At 38.7% G+C, this 24,569-nt stretch overlaps 1 protein-coding gene across 1 annotated transcript in view; it reads left to right on the top strand.

The window, feature by feature from the left end:
* Positions 1-24,569, top strand: part of KCNH5 (potassium voltage-gated channel subfamily H member 5) — a 169,633-nt gene that overhangs the window by 84,097 nt on the left and 60,967 nt on the right. Inside the window, exon 8 of the mRNA XM_065839182.2 lies at positions 19,841-20,040. Coding sequence (XP_065695254.1) covers positions 19,841-20,040 — 200 coding nt within the window. The remainder of the gene's footprint in view (positions 1-19,840; positions 20,041-24,569) is intronic.

A 24,569-nucleotide genomic window follows, 5' to 3' on the forward strand; every position in this document is an offset into this window, starting at 1 on the left:
GGAACAATATGGAAATGGCCAAATGAGTTGGCCATTGTCTAGTGGGTTTTTTGTTGTCTACAGTGGGTATCCAAATGTTGGACAGGAGCTTATAAGGCGAGGTGGCTACTAGGATCCTCTGCCCATCTAAGATTCACCACCACAAATGCAGTTGACATCAGTAGTTATTCTCTGAAAGGAGCCAAGAGGGGTTTATGATGGCAGAGTCCCTGCCCTTACCTGCCTGTTGGAGAAGCTGGTTATCAGAATGTTTCCTTTGGACCTGGGCAACCATCCTTAGTCTGAGGGATATCAGTCCCACGTTTTCTACATTCTAGAGGTCCCAGGTCACCTTTCTAACTTACCCTCTTATTGCACCCTGTGCTGGGCTACTGCATGTTTCTCTCCCAGATGTTCCCTCCCATATGAACTCATTAATCTCCTGTGACCAAGCCTGGCCATTCTTGTAACTCCCACGTTGTCCTAGTTTCAGCAGCCTCCATTGTTTGCAGGTGCCTCTGCCTGATCCCTCCCATATCCTTGCCAAGTCTGTTGATCTCTGTAGAAAAGCATCATTGAGGGTGACTTGGGAATATTTAGATTTAAAAGACAAGCAGCTGACGATTCTGGGTAATTCCAGGGCGTGTCCTCATTGCAACACAATGATGCAGGCATCTGAATTTGCTTAACCTTTGTTTTCTGCTTGTACTGCTGCTTTGGATCTGCTCTATGATGTCCAAAGACCCTAACAATGGTCCAGTTTTCACTTTGCAGGGCACTTATCCAAGCAAAATTCTCCGTTCTGAATGTTTGTGCTGAAATACTCTGGCATTGGGGTGAAGCTGTGTGTACAGACCGGTCTCATCGGCACCCTGTCCTGCATTCTTTTTTTTTTCCAAAAATTAAAATGACTAAGAACATTTAATACAATTACTTAATCACATTATGAGAAAAAGTAAATTTTTAAATGGAATGATTATTCCAAAATTGGTATTTTAAAAGATGTCTCGCTCCTTGGAACATCAAGTTATCAAGATTGTATTTTTTTTGTGCAAATGCTTAGTACTTTAGAGGTTTTTTTTCCAACTGTTTTTCAAAAACCATTGAGTACATTAATGTGTAATTTTAAAGCATCTAGAAATGCTACAGACATTTTATACTCCTTATAAAGAAGGAAGAAAATGATGAGAATGATTTGTATTTAGAAAAGCTATACTTTTTAGAATAAGTAAGTAGGTTTTAATTTCTCAAATGGCTTTCATTGTGTGTTTCCCACTGTTCGTAGGAAAAACAGCAGCTATAGTACCTTTCTTGAGAAAAGAACCTGAAGATGAGCAGCTGAAAATAACCATGATAAGGTGGTTATTTGGGATACAGATAGGGAGGAGAAGGTTGTGCCTGCATTTACCATAGTGGTACAGCTGACTTATTAAGATCTTAGATCACCCAATTTTTCATTTCTTTTCTCAGTCAAAAATAGTGCTAGGGTAACAAAGCAAAACGGGGCTTAAATTCTTTCGCTTTTCCCTGTCATTCCTTCTTTACTTCTACTGGTGCTAAAATCAATACACATCTCCCAAATATGCCTCTGAAGTTGCTCGAGGCAAAGGAATCAGCCTACAGGTTTGCTGTCAGAACACTGTTAATTCAGCACCTCAGTCTGGATTTAGACAGTTTTTGGTTTCTCAAAATAGATGGCAACTGTTCTCTATTGATTTCAAATGGACCATGAAATGTTCATGTAATGAAGGTAAAAGGATTCTAAAACCTCTTTTACCAACAACTGGAAAAATTACTATGTGTTGCCAATGAAACCTCATTCCTTATTCCTCATCTTTTGTCCACCTTTCCTTCTTTTCCCATTTTTTCTTAGCAAGGGACTTGAAAAGAAGTCCTGTCAGCTTACAGGGCAGGACTACTGCAGCTGTTGAAGCTTGTTTCTTCTGATGCCAGGTTTACGTAACATGTCTCCAGAACTTCTATTGTCACTTTTCTCTAAATAGAAGACATTACACCTAATATAGATTATTTTAATCTTTTTTTTTTTTTTTTGGTCATATAAATATACTAACCATAAATTTAGAACCTGTGAAAAATTGCTTTTACTTAGGAAAATAAAGTGCTGGGTAATGATCTTTTTCTCCCCTCCCCTTTCTTTCTATGAAGATAACATTTTCTCAAGTAATGTTTTTAAAGGATTTATACTGCAAATTGTTTGAAGTGCATGTTATCAGACTAATTAAAATTGTTACAGGAACTACCTTGGCTGTTCCTTAGTTTGTGGCTGTGCTGTAGGCTTACAGGCAAGTTAACCATAAAAGCCTCACCGTGCTATTAAATAATGCAAAATACAGTTGGGATATAGACTTGTGTAAACTTGTGCAGAAATACAGTTGGGATATTTTCATGGAAAATGTTTCATATTCTTGAGAATAGATCCTTATTTCCTGACTAGTGATGATCTCCATCTTCCCTGACCAGCACCAGAAAAGCTCTGGCATGTCCAGAATCTCCCGAGTTCCCACAAACCTTCTCTATCCTGAAAAAGCTCTCTGTCCAAAGCAGTGACCTGACCGGCTGCTGGCTACGAAGACCTGGTGAGCAGCCGACAGAGCCACTAGTTCACCAGCAATACTGTACTATTAAGTTATTTTTTAGATCCATGCAGAGGACAAAGTCACTGCTTCTCTGTGGACGAGGTGTACCGCTCTTGTCATTATTTTAATAAAACGGAATTTGAATGATTCAGTTTCTATTTGAAATAAAATAGGTGAAACATAGTGAGAAATAGACTTGCTCCTGAAGGACTGTGATATATATTTTTAGTAGGCGATACCAAGAAATACCGCTTTTTATTGTTCTCTGAGAATAAAAGGTATCAGGTGGAAGATCCGTCGTGGTCAATGTGTTCAACAGCATTTCCCAGATGTCATCTCAACCTGTTTGCGGATCATGAGATCAAAAAATAAAACTCTTTTCTTCCTCCAGTAATTAAGAAAAATCAAGGTATGAGCTGAGCAGTTACTTTCAAACTGTTCATTATAATCTTATACTGGATTGTGCCACAGTGCTAACTTGTCTGGACATCCTTATGAATTTACATACGAATATATTCTGTGTGGCCCTTTTAAGTCTGAATGTCTCGAATACAAATACCGTTCAAGTATTGCAGAAATCCCTTACTAGCAAGTAAATTGGCAGTTTATTAAAGCTGTTTAAAATTTTTGAGGGAGAATATTATTTCAGTAGAAGATACTACTTTGTCAAAGAGGAAGCATTTACCTCATCTTATCAAATCATCTTTTAAAAGCTTGTTTGCGTTCTGTGTCCTCTTCCTTCTGTTGTGTCCTGATAAAGTCAATATGGGACAAACTGACCTATCAATTTTATCATTAAGCATCCTTTGTTTTCAGTTTTTTTATTCTGTAGTGTTACCTAGTGGAATATAAAATAGTGCAAAACAATTAAATTTTGATTCCTGCCACCACCTGTTAATTAGGGAGGCTATAAGGGGACACACTGCCATGTATGCAGCACACTGGCTGCTCAGTGACATTCATTTCTTTGGTCTTATCTAATTATCGAGCAATTAATGACTCTACATCTCGACAAGGCAGGAGGAGATAGGCACAGGCTTCCTTAAATTGTCTGTGGGTTCCGTGCAGGGCTGAAAGGATCGTTACTCATTCTCTACTCAGTCCCTCTCAGTATATGTTCTTTAAAGTACTTACTGTTTGCTGATTGCTTGTAGAAGGTGAACCTGGAAATGGACTGTACATTCATTTTGTGTAAATGAGATGGGAGATGGGCAGGCTCTTACTGATTATAATCAGTAAACGGTAGCTTCAGAGAATTTTAATTTGTTGTTATTTTGGTTAGAGCACTTGGAAATGTCTTTCATAAATGAAAATAAATACATTAGGTAAATAAATCAGTCCTTGAATCTGGCATGAATCTGCCCACAATAATAATTTTAAAAAAATGAACTTTAATAATAGCCTCATACTCCTGAAATATGAAATGGGGATAACAGCAAGGATTTCAGAGACAATTTTGTTATTATATCTGGCTTGTGAGTTAATATTTCATTAGCTTCTGCCACAATTCTTATGCTAGCCTTGTGGATGAATCATCATCAATGACAATAAAAGCAGATTTTACTCAGCAAGTTTGTTAATTATATAAAAATGAAAATAAATGAATATTTTCTTAGCATAAAAAGCTTGGCTATTCCCAATCTGTATCAGATTTCAATAGTTTTGAAGAGAAGAACCAGAACTCTGGTGATGTGTGCAAATAAAACTAACAGGTATGGCTGATATTCTGTTTCACTAGCAGCTTTCAAAAGGACAAATTCACCCTGAGGATTGTCCATGCTGTGTATTTCAGACTGCCTTAGGTATGAACTGTGGTCCTCTAAAATGTACCTTTTCCAGAGCAGTGTAATAAAACCAGTGTGGTCACTGTCTAAAACAAGTGCAAAACTCTCTGTAGAGATCCAGCCATTAATTCTGTTTGGTGTATATTTAACTTGTTTTGTCTTCATTTAGTGTTTTCAAATGAACCTCCTGATTGAAAAGATCTGGGCCATGAGGTGGGGGTGGTTGTGAGGAGATTGGGGTTGAGGTTTGGAGTGACTTAGGGACCAGGCAGGAGGAGTTGGGGTTGGCAGAGGTGTGTGTGGACTTCTAGCAAGGACTGGTCTCCTGAGAGGGTTCTCAGCTTCCTCTGGAGCCCCTTACTCTGTCCCTGCTCTTTTGCAGGAGTTTCCCTCAATGCACTCCTCTTTCTGTGACTGTAAAGCTCTTAGTGAGTCGCATGGCCCTTAAAACATCAGAAGTCATTAAAAACCATTCTGAAGTTCACTATCTCAGATCATACAGCTGTAATTAGAAGATTGCCTGAAACTTTAGGGTTAGGCTCCAACTTCTCATACACCAACTTACTGTAAACCATGTCTTCTTTCCTCTATGTTTTTGAGAGCATACCTGCTTTTAATTGATGTGAATGGTGAGATGGGTCTTTGTGAAAACATTCAGCTGTGACCCAGCTGGCTTCCACCAAAATCATACCTGTGTGAGCTGTGTTATGCTTCCTGTGCCACCTCACTGCTTGTAGCTTTCCACTGGGTGCATTTGGTTTGTCACATCAAGTGTAGCCTCTTTGCCTTCACTTCCAAGGCCCTTTGCCTTGCCAATTGATCAGAAGCCCTCCACTGCCGGGGTGATCGTACCTCTGAGCAGCCTGGTGTACCTCTACCTTTAGCAGCCACTTGTTAACTTTTCAAATAAGTACCACCTTCCATGTTGTCCCATGTTTCAAAGGAGGAGATTTGCACATGGGCACAAAACTACTAGAAAGACACCTGGAAACTTCTCTTCTTCATGGGTGCCTTCAAAACATATAGTTAGGGAGGAAGTTGTCTATTAGATTAATCATTGCTGTTGTGTTGATTCCTTGTGCTTTGCTGTCTGGAAGCTCTTGTGGTATAGGAGCCACCCATCCTGCTCTACTAGACATATGATGGTGGTGGCACTTGGAAGCTGGTGATAGATGCAGAAAGGTGTGTTCTCTGCCTCTGTTTCGTCTGAATTTGAGGAGAAACAAGCAGGTGGAGGGAGTGTACGAGTCGTCCCTGCCACTCTGCAGGTGACACCGTGTGTCCCATGTCTTAGACCAAAGCCAAGTTATGGAGCTCCACGTGGTGGACAGGTTGGAGAAACCAGGCAGAGCTTTGCCCTTAAGCAGCCCTGAGTCTTTGATATCCCTAGTAACTCCAGTAGGACCATCAGGGCAGAAGCTGATGATGCTGCTGATTACGGTTACTTTAGGAAAACAAGTCCCCTGTGATGAGAACTTGCCATTTGGCCGCTGGACTGATGGCACTTTGTGTGACAAAGGCGCGCAGGGCTATGGCAGAGCGATAAAGCTGTGCAATGTTGGCCAGTATTAGCAGAAGGAGAAAGCTTCATAAAAAAAGCATTTTTGGCCCTATTATTCTGATAAAACCTGGCTGGAAGGGTTAGATAATTAATTATTTTTTATGGATATATGTGAAGCTGGGGAGTTGGAGAAAGCAAGACGTTCTGTGTAAATTCTTCAGAAAGATCCAGGGATGGAGAAATATGGAGTCATTTCTTACAGTGTCATGGCAACCAGCTCTACCCAGAGGAGGCATCTTATCAATTAGGTTGAATAATTAAGAATAACATTGATTAAAATGAAGAAAAATAGCTTAGAGTCATGCCAGGTGGGAGGCAGCTAAGTTTCTAAACAAAATAAAAAAATATGCTGTATCACTTCTGGAAGACTTCAGCAGAGGCTAAAAGGAGATGTGGAGGGGAGGAAGAAATTGAGAGAATTAATGAGGTAGTGAAAAACATGTTGTGGTAGGAAAATGACATATTTAGAAGAAAAGAATTAATATGCACAAGGTATATATATATATAACTTCCCAAGTTTTATATATATCTTCTTAAGTTATATATATATCTCTATAAAACTTCTCAAGTAACATGTCCCTGCTTTCAAGATAACAGAAAAGTTATTTCTTGCTCATCCTCTTACTATACTTGTCAGGTTTTTTTACACCAGGAAGAAACTGGAGAAAAATTCTCCCCTTCCCCCCCCCCCTTTCTTTTTTTTCTGAAAAGGTTTTAAAAAATGAGAGAAAATGCTATTTTGCTTTTTAAAGTCTTTTCACTTTGATGGTGGAAGAAGTAGAACATAGTAGAGAGATAGAACATTGGGTTTCTACATTCAATTTAGAAGATCTACAACCATACATTCAGATTTAGACAATCACAAGTGTTACTTTCTCTCTTTTTTTGCTAAAGTTTACCATATTACATTAGGAAAAAAGCAGCTAAATAATACGATGGGGAATAATATTTTTTTAAAACAGTAAATGTCTCAATTTCATAAAATATTTCATTCTGAATTTTCCAATGAAAAATAGAACAGGGACAATTGAAGTAAATTACAGGTATGGAACAAAATTGAATTATTTATCTTTCTTTGTAAAGTATATGTATAAATGCCAAATATGAAGTGACTGTGATATTGTTATTAATCATAATAATAGCAGTTACTATGAATAGACATTGAAAAAATTAAAATTGTTTCCCAAGGGCCTTTTACTCTGCCTTTGGGAAATTTCACATACAGATTTTCAAAGCAAAAGATAAACATACCTATTTATTGCCAACCCTAAAAGTCCCTATTATCAGCAGCAACTTCCCATTGACCTCAGTGAATTATGGATCACAACCTCTGGAAGAAATTAGTTCCGATTAGTATCATTAAGAACCTAAGTAGGTTAGCTTGCAAATTTGTTTCAAAGTGGTGGATTGTTTTCTTTTTAGGTTAGGTAAATGTGTTCTAATGTTATGCTTACTAACATGTATTTGCAGGAATAAACACTTGCATAAAATGAGAAATATGTGAAAGATTATTTCTCCCAAACCGTCAGCAGAGGAGATGAAGAGGCTCTGCTCCATAGATAATAAATCTGAATGCCTAGAAAGATTAAAAGAAATATTTGCAATTTCATCAAACAAACTGTGGGGAATAAAATTAACTCCATTGGGATTGGGTTTGCAAAACTGAATACAAAATGTAAAGAAAACAGCGTTCCAAAGTCAACTACAATTAATAGTTCAGTATAAAATTAATGTACCATGCTGCAGAGACTTGCGAACAAACAGGCTGGAAGGCCTGGAGAGATGCGCTAATAAATGGATTGTTGAATTTCATTTTCTTTGGGTTTAAAGACTTTATCCTGCAAGGATTACACCAGTTTCTTGCTCACAGGAGTAGTCAGTGAAGAACTGAATGTGAATGATACCTGCAGGTATTAGTAGCACTAGCTGGTTTAGGTCATTAATACAGAAGGACAAAAAAAACCTGAAAATACTGTCAAACTCCCCATTCCACATACAATCCCTGTTCTATGTATGATTACAGATGTCATTGCCCCTAACGAAGGAAATGAATGGCATTTGTGCCCCGCTATTAGTGCCTCCTAACAGCTGAGAAGTAACTGAGGATGCTTCAGAGGTTGACAAAATGAGCAGAGAGGGAAGAGATCCTGAAGTAAGAAATATTTCCTACAGGTATCAGCATATGAATGAAAACACTGAAGGTGTCAAGATCGTTTAAATTAACCTATTACATTCATAGATGTTCGCACTGTTACTTGAATAAAGGCGATAGCTGTTCATCATCATTAATGCAATTGTGTGACACTGAAACTGCCCAACTGAAGGGTTAAACATGGATTTTAGAAAATAACACTTGCTCTTACTGCTAAAGAGTTTATGCTCAAGAGACATCCTGTAACTGTTATAAGTGTTGTGTCACATCTTGACATTTTTATTCTGTCAAATCTCTCATTTATTTTCACTGGACTTTTAAGGTTGGCTTAGTCACTCTTGGATAAAATCCAAGAAAGAACAACTTTGCCTACATTTACCCTGCTCTGGGAAATAGTCAATCCTGCTTGGAGTAGAAAGATGATAAAATCTTCCCGATTATTGGGACCTAAGCCACAACACTAGCGTAAACCTAAAAAATTTAGGAAGCAATTTAATTTTGCCCAGACTTTTTTAATTCTTTGCCTCATAGTTGCATCTAAGTGCAGTTTTTCTGCTTCTGCTCCAGGTCTTTTTTCTGCTTAATCCTGAAAATACAGTTTCTAGTTGATATGGCAGTTGCAGCAGAGAAGTGATTGTGAAAAGGATGGATGAAATTCAGTGTCAGTGCATGCAAATTAATACACATAGGCAAAAAATAGCTAGCTATACCTATACAATAATGATTTCTAAATTAGCTGTTACCACTGAAGAAAGACATCTGACTACTTTTGCAGCGAGTTCCTTGAAAATATCAGCAGAATATTCAGTATCAGTCAAAAAAAGGCAAAAAGGATTTATAGGCAAGTAATTGCAATTAGCATCGTTGTGCCGCACTGCACTGTTCTGCCACAAGGTTTTGTAAGATTAAAAAGGGTGTGGAAAAGGTGACAAGAATGGAGCAGGGAATGACTTTCTTAAAAGGAGAGGTCAAATAGATGAGGGCCCTTCATGACAGAGAAAACACAGTGGAGGAAGGCACAGGAGGTGAAGAGGAGCAGTTGCTTATGTTTCTCACAAGCGGATCTGCGGGAGGGCAATGTAAAGGCTGGGCCAGCCGGACTTGATGAATAACACAAAAAAATACATTTTTTTTTGGTGAGAAAAAGTAGGGATGGATTTGTGGAAAGGAATTAGATATTCTTGGTGGAGATGTCTTGTTGATGGCTAATAAATGCCATGGTCTGGATGCAGTGGGGAGTTTAGAAAGTCCCTGGGCTCTGGATTCATGGAAATCTGGAAGGAGTAGCCGAAAGGCAGGAGATGACCTGGCACCCTCTAGAAGGGGCTGCAGTCAAAGGAAGGATTTTGGCTTAGGTGGGTACTTGGTGCGATGCCACCCATCACTTCTGTCACTGTACACATCTTTGGGGCTCATACACATCACAAGTACCTTCCAGACAGCATCTGGAGCTTTGCAGCAAGAACACCGTCGTCCCAAAGAGAGTAGCTCTGTTTCAACATCCAAGAGCAGAATAAAAGGATTTTAGTGAAACGGGACATTTAAAAATGCTATGAGACAACCACAAAAAAGTCAAAGGAAAGTGATAAAATACTCTCAATTATTCTCCTCAGATACTCTCCAGACGTCAGTGTAATTTCATTGACTTCAGTGAAATTAGTGTTAATGTAGGAATGGAAATGCAGCAAATCTAATTCCAGCATCTCCTTCCTGGAATAGTGAGCAAGAAAACAGGGAGGTAATGAGATAGAAACAAGTGCTGATCAGAAGGAGTTGGACAGGGAGGAGGAGAGTTCCAGGAGCTACTGCCAGGAAATAAAGATGCTTTTCCAGTCTCACATAGTCATGGAGAGTTCAGCAATACACACACAGAGGCTGAAATGAAATGCCAGATTTGGTTTTGTTTTATTTTGCCAATGTATGCAATCTTCTGTTGTTCCATGGAGTGTTCTTAAACCCCTTCTGCCAGGACAGCATCAATGACTAGTAATATTTCCAGCAATGTTGTTATGCTTGGTATTATGGGGAAGGGAGTCGTCAAGAGCTGTGAGACTGATGGAAAGAGGTGTAATCAAGTAAATGTGCTTGATACAGTATTTAGACAGCTCTTCTTTCATCTGAAAAATGATCTGTTTATAACCTTTGGAATACTGATGTCCAGTTCAACATATATATTACTGTCTGGCTTTGTAGTCCTCTGATAGAAAATACAAGAATATATTTAGGGTGTTACCATGTCATTGCTCTTCAGCAGAACAGTTTGTGACACTTGCACAGGGTACTGTGGAGACCATTTTCCTAGGACCATAGATGTTCTCTCAAGTGCTGTAAAATCTACCCAGACATACTAGGATTTAAATCCACATTCTGTAGAAGATGAAACACTCTTGGTAAGTGCATTCACACTAGTGTCTTCCCCAAAGGCCCTTTTCCACTGGTGAGAAGTGGCTTTGGAGTGGCAGTAAGTGACACCAAAGCCATGGACTTGTGGTGGAAACATCGTCCCACTGCTGAGTCAGAGCTGGGGTGGGTGTATTCTGAATATATAAAGAGTTAATTGATAACACTGAACGCTAAGTTTAAGAAGCCACTTCTTTTCCTCCCTGCCTCCCAGTAGGATGCGGTATAGAGTAACACACATTATTTCATAGCGTATAAAACTGGGAAACGTGCTCGTTTTTGCAGTTTGGTTTCACTTGGCTATTGACTGTTTTACAAGACAACCGCCGAGGAGGCTGTGAAGAAGCTGACAGGCTCAGTGACAGCTCAGCATCTGCCACAGCTAAATCAATACTGCGGTGAAGGACAGGTTCCCAAAGTGGATAATCAAAGCTGAGTAAAGTTAATTCACCTTGAAAGCCTGAAAAATACTAGTGTGAAATTTTTTTAGACAAAACCAGCATTATTCCAGCAAAACATGAGAAGTGCTGAGGTCCAGCCCTGAGCAGCTGTCTGCCCACTCCTTTAGTGGGAGTGGGGAGGGGGCTTCATACCAGTCATGGGCACAGATGCTTTGATATAAAGAAAACGTGGTGCTAATAAATCAGGCAAAAAGGGATTCACGTTAGCCCTGTTCTAACAGTGTCCTAGGAACTCATGGTTTGCATTTTATGGAAAATATTCCATTATAATATAAATCTGGGGTAGTGAGAAGAGAGTGAATGTTCCATTTTTTCTTAGACTGTTAAGACTTTTCTTTTTCATCAAAACAGGATTTTCTTCTGTTGTTCAGGTTTCAAAGGTTTAAAATCAAAAGACTGGAGGAAAAATGTTTTGCTATGAATTATTTTAGCTTTATAAAACCTGGAGGTGAATTCTTTCACCTTTCTGTGGAACTCTGTTTTTTTCCTTTCGTTTTAGTGCAAGCACTTCAGGGAACGCAAATTTAATTTGAGATAGACTGTCAGTATCACACAGAAAATTTTGGATACAAAATTTTGCTTGGCTCTGTTCAGAGGTGCTGAATTTGCAGGACTGAGATTCAGAGGGGTTGCTTAGATGACGTAGATGAGTAAGAAACATTATAGTTCAGTTCAATGTAGCCATTTTTGTGGTCATTTTACAAAGCAGAATTATTCTGAAAATAATAGGATGTAAACATCATCTCAAAATTTTAGGCTTTTGATGTAAACAGGTAAATGCTTTATTTTGTTCCTTTTGTTCCCAAAAATATCCTAAAGCAGCATTGCTTTACCTGCACTCGACGTCATTAGTTTTTTCAGGCAGATATTGTATAAGCAATGTTATGCACTGTTATGCAAACTTGTGTGTTTACCACATCTCTTAAGGCTACACAGTGCCTGTGTTTTATAGCTGGAATCATATGTCTAATTGTCTCAAATCCATTCTTATTAATTGTACTGAGATAAAATAGAATGTTTCAATAAACAGATAAGCAAAGTTAAATTTGAAAGGAGGAGAAAGAATTAGTGAGTTAGAATACTGAAAGGAAAATTAGTAGCTGCCGAAAGTCTGAGCCCATTCATATTGTATGTTCACCTTTTCATTACATACACGTGTGTATACGTACATGTATAAATATGTGTATTTGTGCATATCTAAAACATACCAACATGCAGATTTTTGTAGTACAAACGTTAACATTGGCACATACAGACAAAAATAACCTAGGAGCAGAGAGCTAGACACATCTAGCTCCGTCCAGTACTTTGAAAGTGTGTTTACAAATTTCCTATTACATTTTAACAAGACAGGCAATTTAGGTGGCGTTCCTCAGTGTGCGAGTGATGTTCTGGCATCTTGCCTCCAGCAACATTGCTGTCCTGGGTTCATCTTAATGTGACAGAAACTTGGTGTCCCACTAAAAAATTCCCTTAAAAATACTAAAGAAAAAGAAAAAAACAAACCCTCAACAACAGAAAAAACCTTGCAACTCAAATCCAGCAAGAAACTGTCAGGTTGTTTCACATGGTAATACTGACAGCTGCCAACTTTACTTGTAGGACTTTTTTCTGGAGATGATCCCTTTGAGCCGGTGTTGGTTCCTGTGCTTCCATTCAGAAGTGCTGGAGACCCTTTGTGACTTGTGCTTGTTACTGGTGACAGTTTTAACACTGTGAGGCACACAAAGGAAGGCACACGGGATGGTTTTGATACACAGATGTCAACGCTGGCCAGTAAGAACAGTAAAGACAGGACTCTGGGAAAGCAGCTTCTTTATTTCTTTGATGGAGAACGGGAAGAGAAAGATTTATGTGATGGGTAGGTGATTGTTTGACAGACATGATTTTGATTTTTTTGAAATACTGGAAAGATTTATATGGAAATGAAGGGATGTTAAAGCTAATATTGAAAATGGAGAAAATGATAAATAGGGATAGAGCAAAGCACTAGAGGCGTGAAGGTGCTGGCATAAATGGTGAACATAGTTCTCATTAATTTTGGTCATCTACCTTTCTGCTTTCCTTCTGCACTCACTGTCATTCCTTTAGGGAAGTGATTGCATTGTAATTAGCATTTACCATTGCACAGGGCTTTACGCAGCGTGTAAAATGCTATATATGCCATTTGGTAAGGAGGTGATGGATTTCTGGGGAAACAAGAATGATGAAGCATTAGTTTAAGAAGCAGCTTAGCTCGTTCCACTAATCAGTTATTCTCTGTGTTTATGTCATGCTCTTCTTATAAATGGAAACTTAAATATTCCTTCCCCAGTTGTCACCACTAAAACCTGTGAACCCTTAGACTCAACTCCCACTGCATATGAAATATGTAGAAAGAACCCTAACTCTCAGCCTCTTAATCCAGAGCTCTTAGGGAAAACGTTTCCAGAATTAAGGCCCCTTCACTACAAGATATGGATTTTTCTAGCAAAGTGCTGTTCTGCCACTCAGTAACCGCAGGGTAATGCTATTTGCCCTGCTGCCTGTTGTGGAGTAATTGCAGCCATTTTTCAGGCTGCCTTTCCCCTTCCCAGTGCTTAACACTCTTGATCATTCTGATGAGGGAGAAGCAGACCTTAGCATAATCAAGATATGTAAAGCTTTCCAGATGAAAGAAAATGCAGGAAATTGCATCCAAATGCCAAGAGGAGACCACTGAAAGTGTACAGGGCTGTAATTCTGATGGCTAGCACCATTTCTCAGGTGAATGAACAAAGTAATCTAATAACATGGGGTGGCTGTGCTAAGGGATGTTGAGCAGGGAAGATGTTGTGTGTGAACTGTGATTTCAAGCATCTGCATCGTCAGACCCAGGCAGCACCCAGACCCTCATCCTCAAGGGAGGCAATATGTGATTTTTTTGGTCTATGTTGTGGAGTAACCTTAGGAAACTTAAGCTCATGTCCATCTCTTCCTCAGGGCTGGAAGCCAAACACACTGATAGCTATAGACAGTGGTAGCCTTAATTTAAGACTGTCTCAGTAAAGCATGGTACTGTGTTTTGCGATACCAATTTAGCCAACCGTGGATTGCAACTATGTGCAAAAATATAGCTAGTCAGCCCATCACATTTTCATGGTGGAGAGGCATTGGAACTTTGAAGTAAATATTTTCCATTAGCTAAGTGTTTTCATGAAAAAAAAGCTTCCAGTTTCACCATTTAAAAATTAGTGACTGTACAAGTGCGGTTGAAAGCCCTTATTTTTATAACGATTTTTGCATAAAGTATGCAAAATGCCTAATTGCTTCCAAAGCAGCTGTTCCACTCTGCTGTGCAAACAGTGTCCCTTGTAAATGGAAGAACAGCGAGTCTGAATTCCTATGGTTTACTACTGATGATCCTTTTAATTACATAATTATTTAGTTCTTGTCAAACAAATATCTCATCAATGTGAACAGGGACTTTACAGATTTGTCATTATTATCATTATCCTCTTAATTGAGAGTTTGCGTTACTATACTATTAAGAATGTGTTGGGTGAATGTCAGCGGGGCCCATGGAGAGGCTGTGCATCTTATGTGTCTGCAACAGGGAAATAGGAATGTATGGAGGGCCACCACCTCCCTATGTTGTCAATATGGGACATATACCTGGATGCAGCCATTGTACGTAGAATGTATAGGCCATGGAGATGATAGATTCATGCTGACCATGATTTGCATTCACACAACTGCATTCAGCTTCCCCCTGAATTCTGCAGTTGGATGATGTTGGTGAGAAGTTCAGAGGTGAACTTCACTGATGAATCCAGACCTTTGCCCATTAGCTTCTCCTCTGAAAAGTGGAGTTATACTTTGCATTGTTGGGGCTTACGGGAGGATAAATATTAATATATTGGATTATGTGGCACAGGATAATACAGTGATATGGCTGCTCAGGTACTTGGAGGAAAAAGATTACTTTTGAAACTAAAATTTGAAAGTCAATATGCTCTAGTATTGATATCACCTCACTGTTAAAGAGGAGTAATTGTATTTAAGACACTGATTGAACACTGATGTTAGCATTGCTGGAATGGGGAGGTGTGTTGTAACAGCACAGTATTTATTGTGACCGAGGATTCGAAATTAATATTGGCCTTTTGAAGACCTGTGAAAGCATGGGGTTGTGTTGGTGCTGTCAGGAGCACAGCTGGTGGGAAGGAGAGTCGTTGTGGGGTGGAGGTGGGAGGATGAGGGGCAGGACTCAAAAAAGTGCTGTAAAATGATGATAAGGGAGGGGGCTTAGATGGATTATTTTCTTCCAAGTAATACACTTTGTTGAATAACGTTGGTGGATTTGAAGTAAACTGTTCTGTGGAATTTAGGAGATGGACACTGGCTGTGCTGCCAGGTGTCACACCAAATAGCATCTACAAACGTTTTGCAATATAAACTGATGTATTAAGGTGAGGTGGAAAGGAATAACAGAAAACTGTGCTGCTTTTAAAATAAGAGATCGGATATTTGGGTCTTGGGCTTAAATCTAATTTTATCTTGTGCTTATATGTTGGGGTTTGTATTGAATCTCTTGTGAATGATACAGCTTTAATAATACCAATCTAATAATCCTACAGGAATACCGAATTTCAAAATTTTATTGAAGAAGTTGCAGCTAGCCTCAGCATGCGAGAATTAATATCTATATTCTTCCAGGATCAAGGCCTCATCTTCTTTACAATTACAGTTTAGAGGTATATTGTATATACTTAGATTAAGAATACTCTAGCATAGAGGAGACCGTAGGGAAAAATAGGTTTCTCAATCAAGCTTCTGTTCCTGAAGGCAGATGTTCTTATGTGGACATATATAGCATATGGTCAGAATAATAAAAGACATTAAATGCTTTGGGATAATTTAGGTAACTGTGAGTCTTTTTGTTTTAGAGAGTTCCTTGGTTTTGAACAGGCATATAGATTTACGTAACACTACTACTAAATCATTTAAACTTGTTTTATGCACGTACAAATATAGTAACACACATTTTGAATGTAAAAACATATAGCACTTAGATCCTTGTATATAATTTAGGGGATATTGTTCAGCACCAAAGAGCGAAAATGGAAATTAACAGTTGAACCACCAACCTCACCTTTAAGACTGAGAAAAAATATTCCTGCATCATTATATCGAATTGATATCTATGAAATCTAGTGAAGGCTGTTCCAGATTTACACACATAGGACAATTAAGTTAATGATCATTGCATGATTGTAGGAACATAACAGGAAACATCTGCAGAAATGCGAGTCATTAAAGAGAAGGTGAATAAATGCAGTTCGACCTACCTAGTAATTTAAATAAACTGAGTAAAGTAATTTCACCTTCAATCTCTCTAGCATCATCTTTCCTGTTTCTTGTAAATGGATAGACTAAGTTAAAACTATTGAAGTGTACCTTTACATATTTCTTTAGAGATACCTTTACATATTTCTTTAGAGACTATTTATATCCTCTTACTTTCAAGAGAGGCACAGAATCTTATATCCTTCAAAACCTTTTGCAAACAGTCTTCATTGCCAGTTCTCCCTGCCAAAAATAATTAAAATACAGGAAAAATAAAATGCCCTTGCTAGCACCTCCCTGCCTTTGTTTTTTATAGGTGAGGGGTGAGGTCCACGCTTGGCACTTTGACATTTGCTCCTTAAATAAGGGTGCTCTGAGAAATCTTTGCTAATTACAGGTACTAAGGGTCATTGATGGACAGCCTTAAACCTATAAAGGCTGAGAAAGGCATCTGTGCATAGGGGCTCCAGCACTGAGACATCTCTGCCAGTTAAAGGAGCTGGTCCAGCTCATCTCCCTGTCTCTGTCAGATTTGCAGCTGATGCAATTACCCCAGCCCAAAGTTGAGTGGGGAAGAGCAAAGGCAGGTAACTTGTGTTTTTTTAAGGCAGACTAAACCTCTCCTCAGTAGACCCTCCCAAGCAGTGGGCCCTTTCGTTCCCTGTAGAACAGTGTCACAACAGGTATAACAAATGCGATGACAAGTATTTTATTTATATATTTACTATTTCCTTATCAGCACAAAGTTGTTGTTTTTTGCATACCAAGACCTGCAAAACAATAAATGTTAGCTTATTTTAAATTACCCTCTTTTCTAGGTATCATATAGAGAACAGGGATGGGGAGCTGATTTAGAGAGAGGTGAATTTTTTCCATGCCAAATTGTGAAAAATATGCTCTTCTCCCAAAAAACCAGCAAATCGCTCCCAGCAGCTACCAGTGTTGGTGTAGGGAAGCACCATGAGTGAGGAGAGTCTTTGAGAAACAGCTTCAAAGCTGTGAAGATCAAAGTAGGTTCCCTTTAGTGTTTGCCAAAGGCCCCCCATGCAGTAACCTGTAAGAAAAGTGGAATCTTTAGACTAACTCAACCATGTTTCTATACTGTTTCCAACAGAAGGCAAAGGAAGGCTTTGACTTCCAACAGAGAGATAATGCTGGTTTTGTCTGTGCAGACTATACGGTGTGTAGGCTTGTTAATTCTGGCTTGGTGAGGTACTGCTGGATAATCCTTCCAGCAATTTTGCAGGTTTGATCCAATGATTTATTCTGTCCTTAATTTCTTGAACAAACGTAGTCTTTAAGGACAACTTTCCAGGACCCTATATTAGAAGACACAGAACTAGAAATGACTTTTCATTTGTACTCACAGTCATTTTCAGATGCATCTCACATCAGATGGCAAGATGAGATATTGTGCACTCACATATCTGATGAGCTGAGTTAATGATAGATCAGCAACTGTTCTTCAGAAGGATGAGGGATGTTGCACTGAGAAGAAGTGACACTTTGTCAAGTTTGTCCTGCTACAAAAGTCCAAAAGAGCGGAGAAAGCTGAAAAAAAATAAAGAAAAATTCAGTTGACATTCTGCTGAAGTGAAGAAGCCAGGGAGTCGTGGTCAATGGGGTGGAGTCCAGTTGGAGGCCTGTATCTAGTGCAGTGCCTTAAGGGTCAGTACTGGGACCTGTATTATTCAATATATTCATCAATGATTTGGATGAGGGAATAGGGTGTACTATCAGCAAGTCTGCTGATGACACCAAGCTGGGAGGAGTGGCTGACACTCCAGAAAGCTGTGCTGCCATTCAGAGACCTGGACAGGCTGGAGAGTTGGGCGGGGAAAAATTGAATGAAATATAACAAGGGAAAGTGTAGAGTATTGCATCTGGGTAGGAACAACCCCAGGTTCCAGTATAAGTTGGGGAACAACCAGTTAGAGAGCAGCGTAGGGGAAAGGGACCTGGGGTTCCCGGTGGACAGCAGGATGACCATGAGCCAGCACTGTGCCCTTGTGGCCAGGAAGGCCAATGGTACCTGGGGTATATTAGAAGGGGGGTGGTCAGTAGGTCGAGAGAGGTTCTTCTTCCCCTCTACTCTGCCCTGGTGAGGCCACATCTGGAATATTGTGTCCAGTTCTGGGCACCTCAGTTCCTGTGTAACCGCAGCTGGGTGTTCCTGCTCCGGCAGGGGGATTGCACTGGATGAGCTTTCGAGGTCCCTTCCAATCCCTGACATTCTGTGATTATGTGATTCTTGCATATAGGCATTTTTATAATCCACATACTCATATTCTGAGTTTTGATATATATGTGACTGGGTACAAAGGCAGAGAAAACCTTTCAGTAGCTAGCAGGTATGATACAACGATCAGGAAAAAAAGGAAAAAAATCCTACCCTTGCAAAGAGCTTTATTTTTTGAAATCACATAGGGTATTCATCTGCTGTGTTTTCTAAAACTGAAACCTTGTGTTCATCTTTGCTACAAATTTTGTGATCTTGTTTGATACGATCTTGTGCATTGAGATGAAAAATCCCAAGACTTTCATAAAACAATGAACATTGTATTTCTGATGAACTTTAGCATCTAATTTTTACATAGACATAGTAAAAAGCACTGAGAAATGGAAATACAGCTTTTCTATTAGACAGGTTTTAGGAAAGCACCGTGTTTCTTTAAAAATGCCACCTCTCAAACAGGGGCGATAAACAACAGTAAATGAGTTTGAAACAAAGTGAGTTTCTGGAAGGATATAGAAATGTGTGTAGGGAAGGCATTATGCACTGAGAGATGGAAGGCATTTTTTCCTTTCACAGTGGGTTCTTTCTTGCCATTTGTAGGATACAATTGTTTTTCACAAAAGCAATATGGAAATGCATAGCTGCATTCTGCTATAAAATACCTTCAAGCAAAGATTATTAAAAATGACAGGCACATCTCTGTGTATTTGATAATGTCAAGAGCGGAAGTGCTGCACATTGCTGTTACGAGGTATCGGAATAATTATCTTTTCTGGAACATCTGTAATGCCTAATGGAAGAATGTCATTTGCCTCAGTAAGGCACCTTAGACTTGCTCGACTCTAAAAGCGTCTTTCAATCCACTGCTATTCAAGACAGTACTATCAAAGGATACATTTAAGGTTTTGCTTAAATACTTCGTTGAATTTAGGCTTCAGAAATGAACTGTTTTCCATCAAAGAGTGTTCACTGCATCACACTTGTAATAGTCCGTCGCCAGGCATGATTCTTGGGATTGTGCCTTCAACATTTACTTTCAGGCTGCAGCTACACTTGAAAATTAGTTTGGATTAGTATAGGATATAGAATTAAAATACACCGGCTGTTTTTAAGTAACTCCATGTATGGACATTATCTGTATGACTGGTAACACTGAGTGGCTGTGTGAAATGTATGGGTAAATTCAATAAATGACTCTGTAAACATGTGTGAGTGTGTGCATAAATATAAGTTTTCAGTTTACACATCTGCATTTGCAGTAATTTGTAAACATACATAAATTTATTTGAAGCTATCCTTGAATTATGAATAGCATTTACTGGTGCATACGTATTTATTTTCAATTATTTTTGTTTTATTTCAGCTCTTCTTTATGCAACTATTTTTGGAAATGTCACCACCATTTTCCAGCAAATGTATGCCAACACCAACCGGTACCATGAGATGCTGAACAATGTGAGGGATTTCCTAAAATTATATCAAGTCCCAAAAGGCCTTAGTGAAAGAGTCATGGATTATATTGTTTCGACCTGGTCCATGTCTAAAGGAATTGACACAGAGAAGGTATGAATACCTGAGGTAACAATTTAGATAGCAAGAGGTTTTGTCCATTGTGTACTTTCTTAGAAACAGGACTGTATGACAGCATATAACTTACTAACAAATTCTTAACTGCATGTTACTCCGTTATTATGTTTGTGTTTGGATCAAAAACTGGATGCTTTAAAAATGGACTGTATTGCCACTTTGGAAATACGCCTTTATTTTTCACTATGGTAAATGTTTTCTGCTTTCTAGTCTTACTTTGCCTAAAGTAGTAATTTTAATAATTTTAGAGTAATAATTTTAATGTACTGAACTGTTGAAATCCACAGGAAATTGGTCTTCAAATTGCTCCAAGAACATAATTTGGTGTCTAACCTACATCAGTATTATTCTGAAAAGTATTGGCATCTGTGAGTTGCAGTGAAATGACTTTGATTGGCTTGGACCTTTCACTGATGCCCAGGACACTGGCATTTCCATCAGCATAATCAGTATAGGATTTAATGGCAGTAGAGATTGATCTCCTTGAGCTAAAATCTCTCGGCTAGAACTTAAGGCTTTTGGTAGGAAGATACAGAAAATGGGGCACTACTGATAGCCATGCAGGGTGGAAGTCCTACAGGGCTTTAGCCCTCAGAAAAGACTGGTCAGTTAGGTTTCTTCAAAAGCTGATTGAAGAAGATCATCTTCGGGGTGTGATTCATCATGTGCCAGGACAAAGTGAATGGTCCTCAGAGCCCCTCTTTCTCCATGATCTGTGCAGTGAGTCTCTTTAGCCTTGGATATCTTAGACAGCTGAGGTCAGATGGAAGGATTTCCACCTGCAATACCTTGAATGTAGGCAAGATATAACAGCTTTAGGTCTGGAGTTTTGGTCAGTGCAGATCGGTGATGCTCCTGTGGCTTATGTGGACCTGATACACATCAGCTGAAATTAGGCATTCAAGCTCCAGTTTCCATGAAGATTTCTCTCCTAAGAACTTAAAAGGCAGTTGCCTGAGGGAGGGTAAAGAAGTGTCATGACAGATTAATATCTTAAAATGTTTAGTGCTTGCACAGCTTTGAAGTTCTTGCTTCAGTTGAATCTGTTGCGTAATATGGCATGAGGATGCAGCTTGTTTGGATACACCAAGTTGAAGTTGCTCCACTGAAAAATTTAGTTTTACATCATGCTGATTCAACAGCAGTTATCTTATTAATCATCTGCTGTGAAATTCTGTTTACCATCACAAATATAACTATGTTAAGTAACAAGGATTTTGATTTCTTTGATTCTTGTGCTTCACTGTGTCACAATCTTAAATGTGTTAACTTCTTATACACTAATACCCTAACTTACCAGTGCTGATTCATACAGTGTTAAAAGTGAGCTTTTGTATTATAAACTACTGTAAATGCATTCAATCCTATTGTGTAAACTCAAAACCTTGTGAAAATTCAACTTTAATTTTCATTTATCTCCTTGCAGTTAAGCCAGAGTCCTGTATTATTCCACTACAGTTTCGTTAGATTTTAATGATGCTTTGCAGTTAATTAGGAGAACCAATGCTTCAGTCACTGGAATTTCTTTCCATAATTTCTGCATGTCCAGTTTTATAGATTATAAAAATGCAATTAGAACCAAAATTTTCGAGTCGTGGTAAGCAGTGTTCTCTGGTCTGTAAGACAGTAGTGGCTGCTTAGCTAGATAATTAATATGGCTGTAAAATCTGTGACTTAGGTTTTTAACAATTTTCCCTTGGTAAAGACTTGCCAAAACTTAAGCCTGGATTTGAAACCTATTTAAAACAGTAGAAGGATTTCTGGAATCTCGGCATCTGGACATCAATAGTTGCATCTAGTTGAACTTACCAGAAAAGCTCCTGTTACAGAAGAACAGAGACAAGATAAACATTAAGAACTTGAGCATCCACTTGAATATTTTGGTGTTTTGTGTCCCTTACAGCCTGAAAGTCTTCAAAAACAACAGCACCAGTGGCCTGTGGTGTCTGCACTGAGCATCCTGGGGTCTGTATAAGTGTAAGGATCTGGCATTTTGCTTACAGCTGCAGGACCTTACCCAAAATCAGGATTTGTTTTAGCAAAAGGATGGAAAGCTGTGTCATAGCTAGGCAGCCTTCCTACCTTTATCTCCACTCAGGAAGGTGTTATGATGTGCTTTACCAAAACAAATTAGAAAATATTGTAAATCCCAGCTGGGAAATGGTAGGAACAATGGTACAGTCCCAGTGTTTAGTCATGTAGAGTGGATTGTTTTTCTTGCATTAGTTCCTTCATTATCCTTCCAAGGCCTGTCATAAAACCCTCTGCATTTGAAGTCAATTCATCTGCACTAACTCTAGAGAACCAAGCAGATGGGAGGGCACTATAGGGACCTCCAAGGTACACAGAGTTAAGTCAGTTTTGTTACTGTAGGCACAGTGGGGCTAGTGGGACAACATTGCACCTGCAGCTGAGCTGCTAAATCCAGATAGTGCTCCAGCATAGGCTGGAATAGGATATTAGTGCCCCAGGTCTTGCATTGCTTCTCTGCACTGCTTTGTCTGGCAGCCTGGACATGACCTTAGGGATTTCTTCCCATCTAGTTTTCAAAGCTCCAGTAATGAGAGTCTGACCAGTCTATTTTTCTGGATATGTTTCCATCACGTTATTTCCCATTCTTTTTCATTTTTATGAACTTTTGAATAAGCTTATTATCTTGCAAAACACATGTGCTCATGACACATGATAATTAGTGAGGAATTTCTCATCTTTTCAGTTTCCATCAGACAGCTCAGACAGTTTGCATCATCCAAGGATGTTTTTCAACCTAACATACAGCACTACATCCTAAACCGTTCCAAATTTATCTGCATTGTCACACTGGCATGTGTTTTGCGACATCATTTGCCACAAATTTATTATACATTTCATTCAGTCACTCAGCATGTTGAAATGGCTTTGTTTTGAAATCTAAATTCAAAGAGCAAGAAGGTTAATGTTCTAACAAAGAATGAAAACTCTTATATGAGAGTTACAGTAGCTTCCTATGGTGATGAACAATCCTAGTAAATTGATGGAGTACGAATAAACACTTGCATGCGTTTCTCGGATAACTAAATATTATAAATTAATATGTGTTAAAATAAAAGTTGATAGCTTGATTGGAATTACTGCAACTTAACACGTAGATTTGTTGCATCAGCTCTCAAACATCTGTCCTTGAATGACACATTCAGTGTGTGGTCCCAAAGAAGATCTTGGCTAAAACTGGTCAGAATGAGTCCTTAGATGGGAGCTGAAGGCAAAGTTATCATGGAGGAAGTTTAATGAAGGTATAGTCCCTGCTGCTTGTGGGAGCAAGCTGTCCCAAACAGAACTTTGTTTTAAAGCCCCAGTCTATTGTCCTTGTATGTGAAAGAGGACTTGTTCCCCCAGACTGAAGAGATGATGTCTTAAACACAATTTTGGCTTTCCTCTTCTCTTTGGGAATTGCTCATCTTCAAATCCTGTCTTCAAACCACAGCGCTTCAGCCTGTCTCTGAGTGTTCACAAATAAGGAATTAACAATGACACTAAAAGCATTAGCATATTTATTATTATTACTTAAGGGGAAGTAAGTGGCCTCTGATCTATAATCTTAAATCACTTAAACATGAGAGCCCTCCTGTGACAACTGGGATGATATATGTAATACATGCATATGGATTCTTCTTGTGTAACAGTGGCTCAGATGAGATGGGGTTTTTTATTATTATTTTTAATGCTACAGGTTTCAGGTTTATTCATCTAATAATGAGCAGAGCTAAAATGGTGAGAAAACCAAGAAGCCTTTATATACTAAATGGTATCTCTCATCCAACAGGACCTGTTTTTTTGAGAGACATAAAAAAGAGGCAGTATGTTCTCTGTATATGACCATTTTTAAGCAGCTGAAAAAAATCTTTTCAGTAATAATTTAATATATGAAGCGCACATCAAATTCAAATCTCTTAGTTTTTATTGAAATCTCTAGGCAGCAAATGAAAAATTTATAGATATTAGCTCTTCTATAAGAAATAGGTCATTATACATAAAAGCAGAACAACCATTAACTAACATGCAGATGTCTCGAGGTCTCATCTAATGATAACGTTCTGAAATACCAGTAAAACCCAAAGATTTTTCTATTCCTGACCTCTATGCTGTCGTATGGCTTAGGATTTGCTCAGCAAGCGATTAAATAAAAGTCTATCTTGTTTTAACCGTCGTTTCCTTCAGAAAAACCATAGGTTGAAAGAGAAAAAAGGCATCTATTTTGTTTCAACCTAAGCATCAGTGGCAAATTGAATAATGAGAGCCAATTCCACACTGCAATGACTGAAATGGAAATAATGGGAAAATAACACAGTATTAAAACTATTCACTGCTGACCCACTAAGCTTTCATACAGGAGAGATGGATTTATGGTAAATAGATACAGGTTGTAACTTTATTAAACATTAATCTACAGAAGGACAGTGAAGTTTAGTCATGTTTGCTGTTAGCAAGACCTTCAAGTAGGAATTAATGATACGCTGAGACGAACA

Source organism: Patagioenas fasciata, chromosome 5 (assembly GCF_037038585.1).
Source record: "Patagioenas fasciata isolate bPatFas1 chromosome 5, bPatFas1.hap1, whole genome shotgun sequence".
Classification (NCBI taxonomy): Eukaryota; Metazoa; Chordata; class Aves; order Columbiformes; family Columbidae; genus Patagioenas; species Patagioenas fasciata.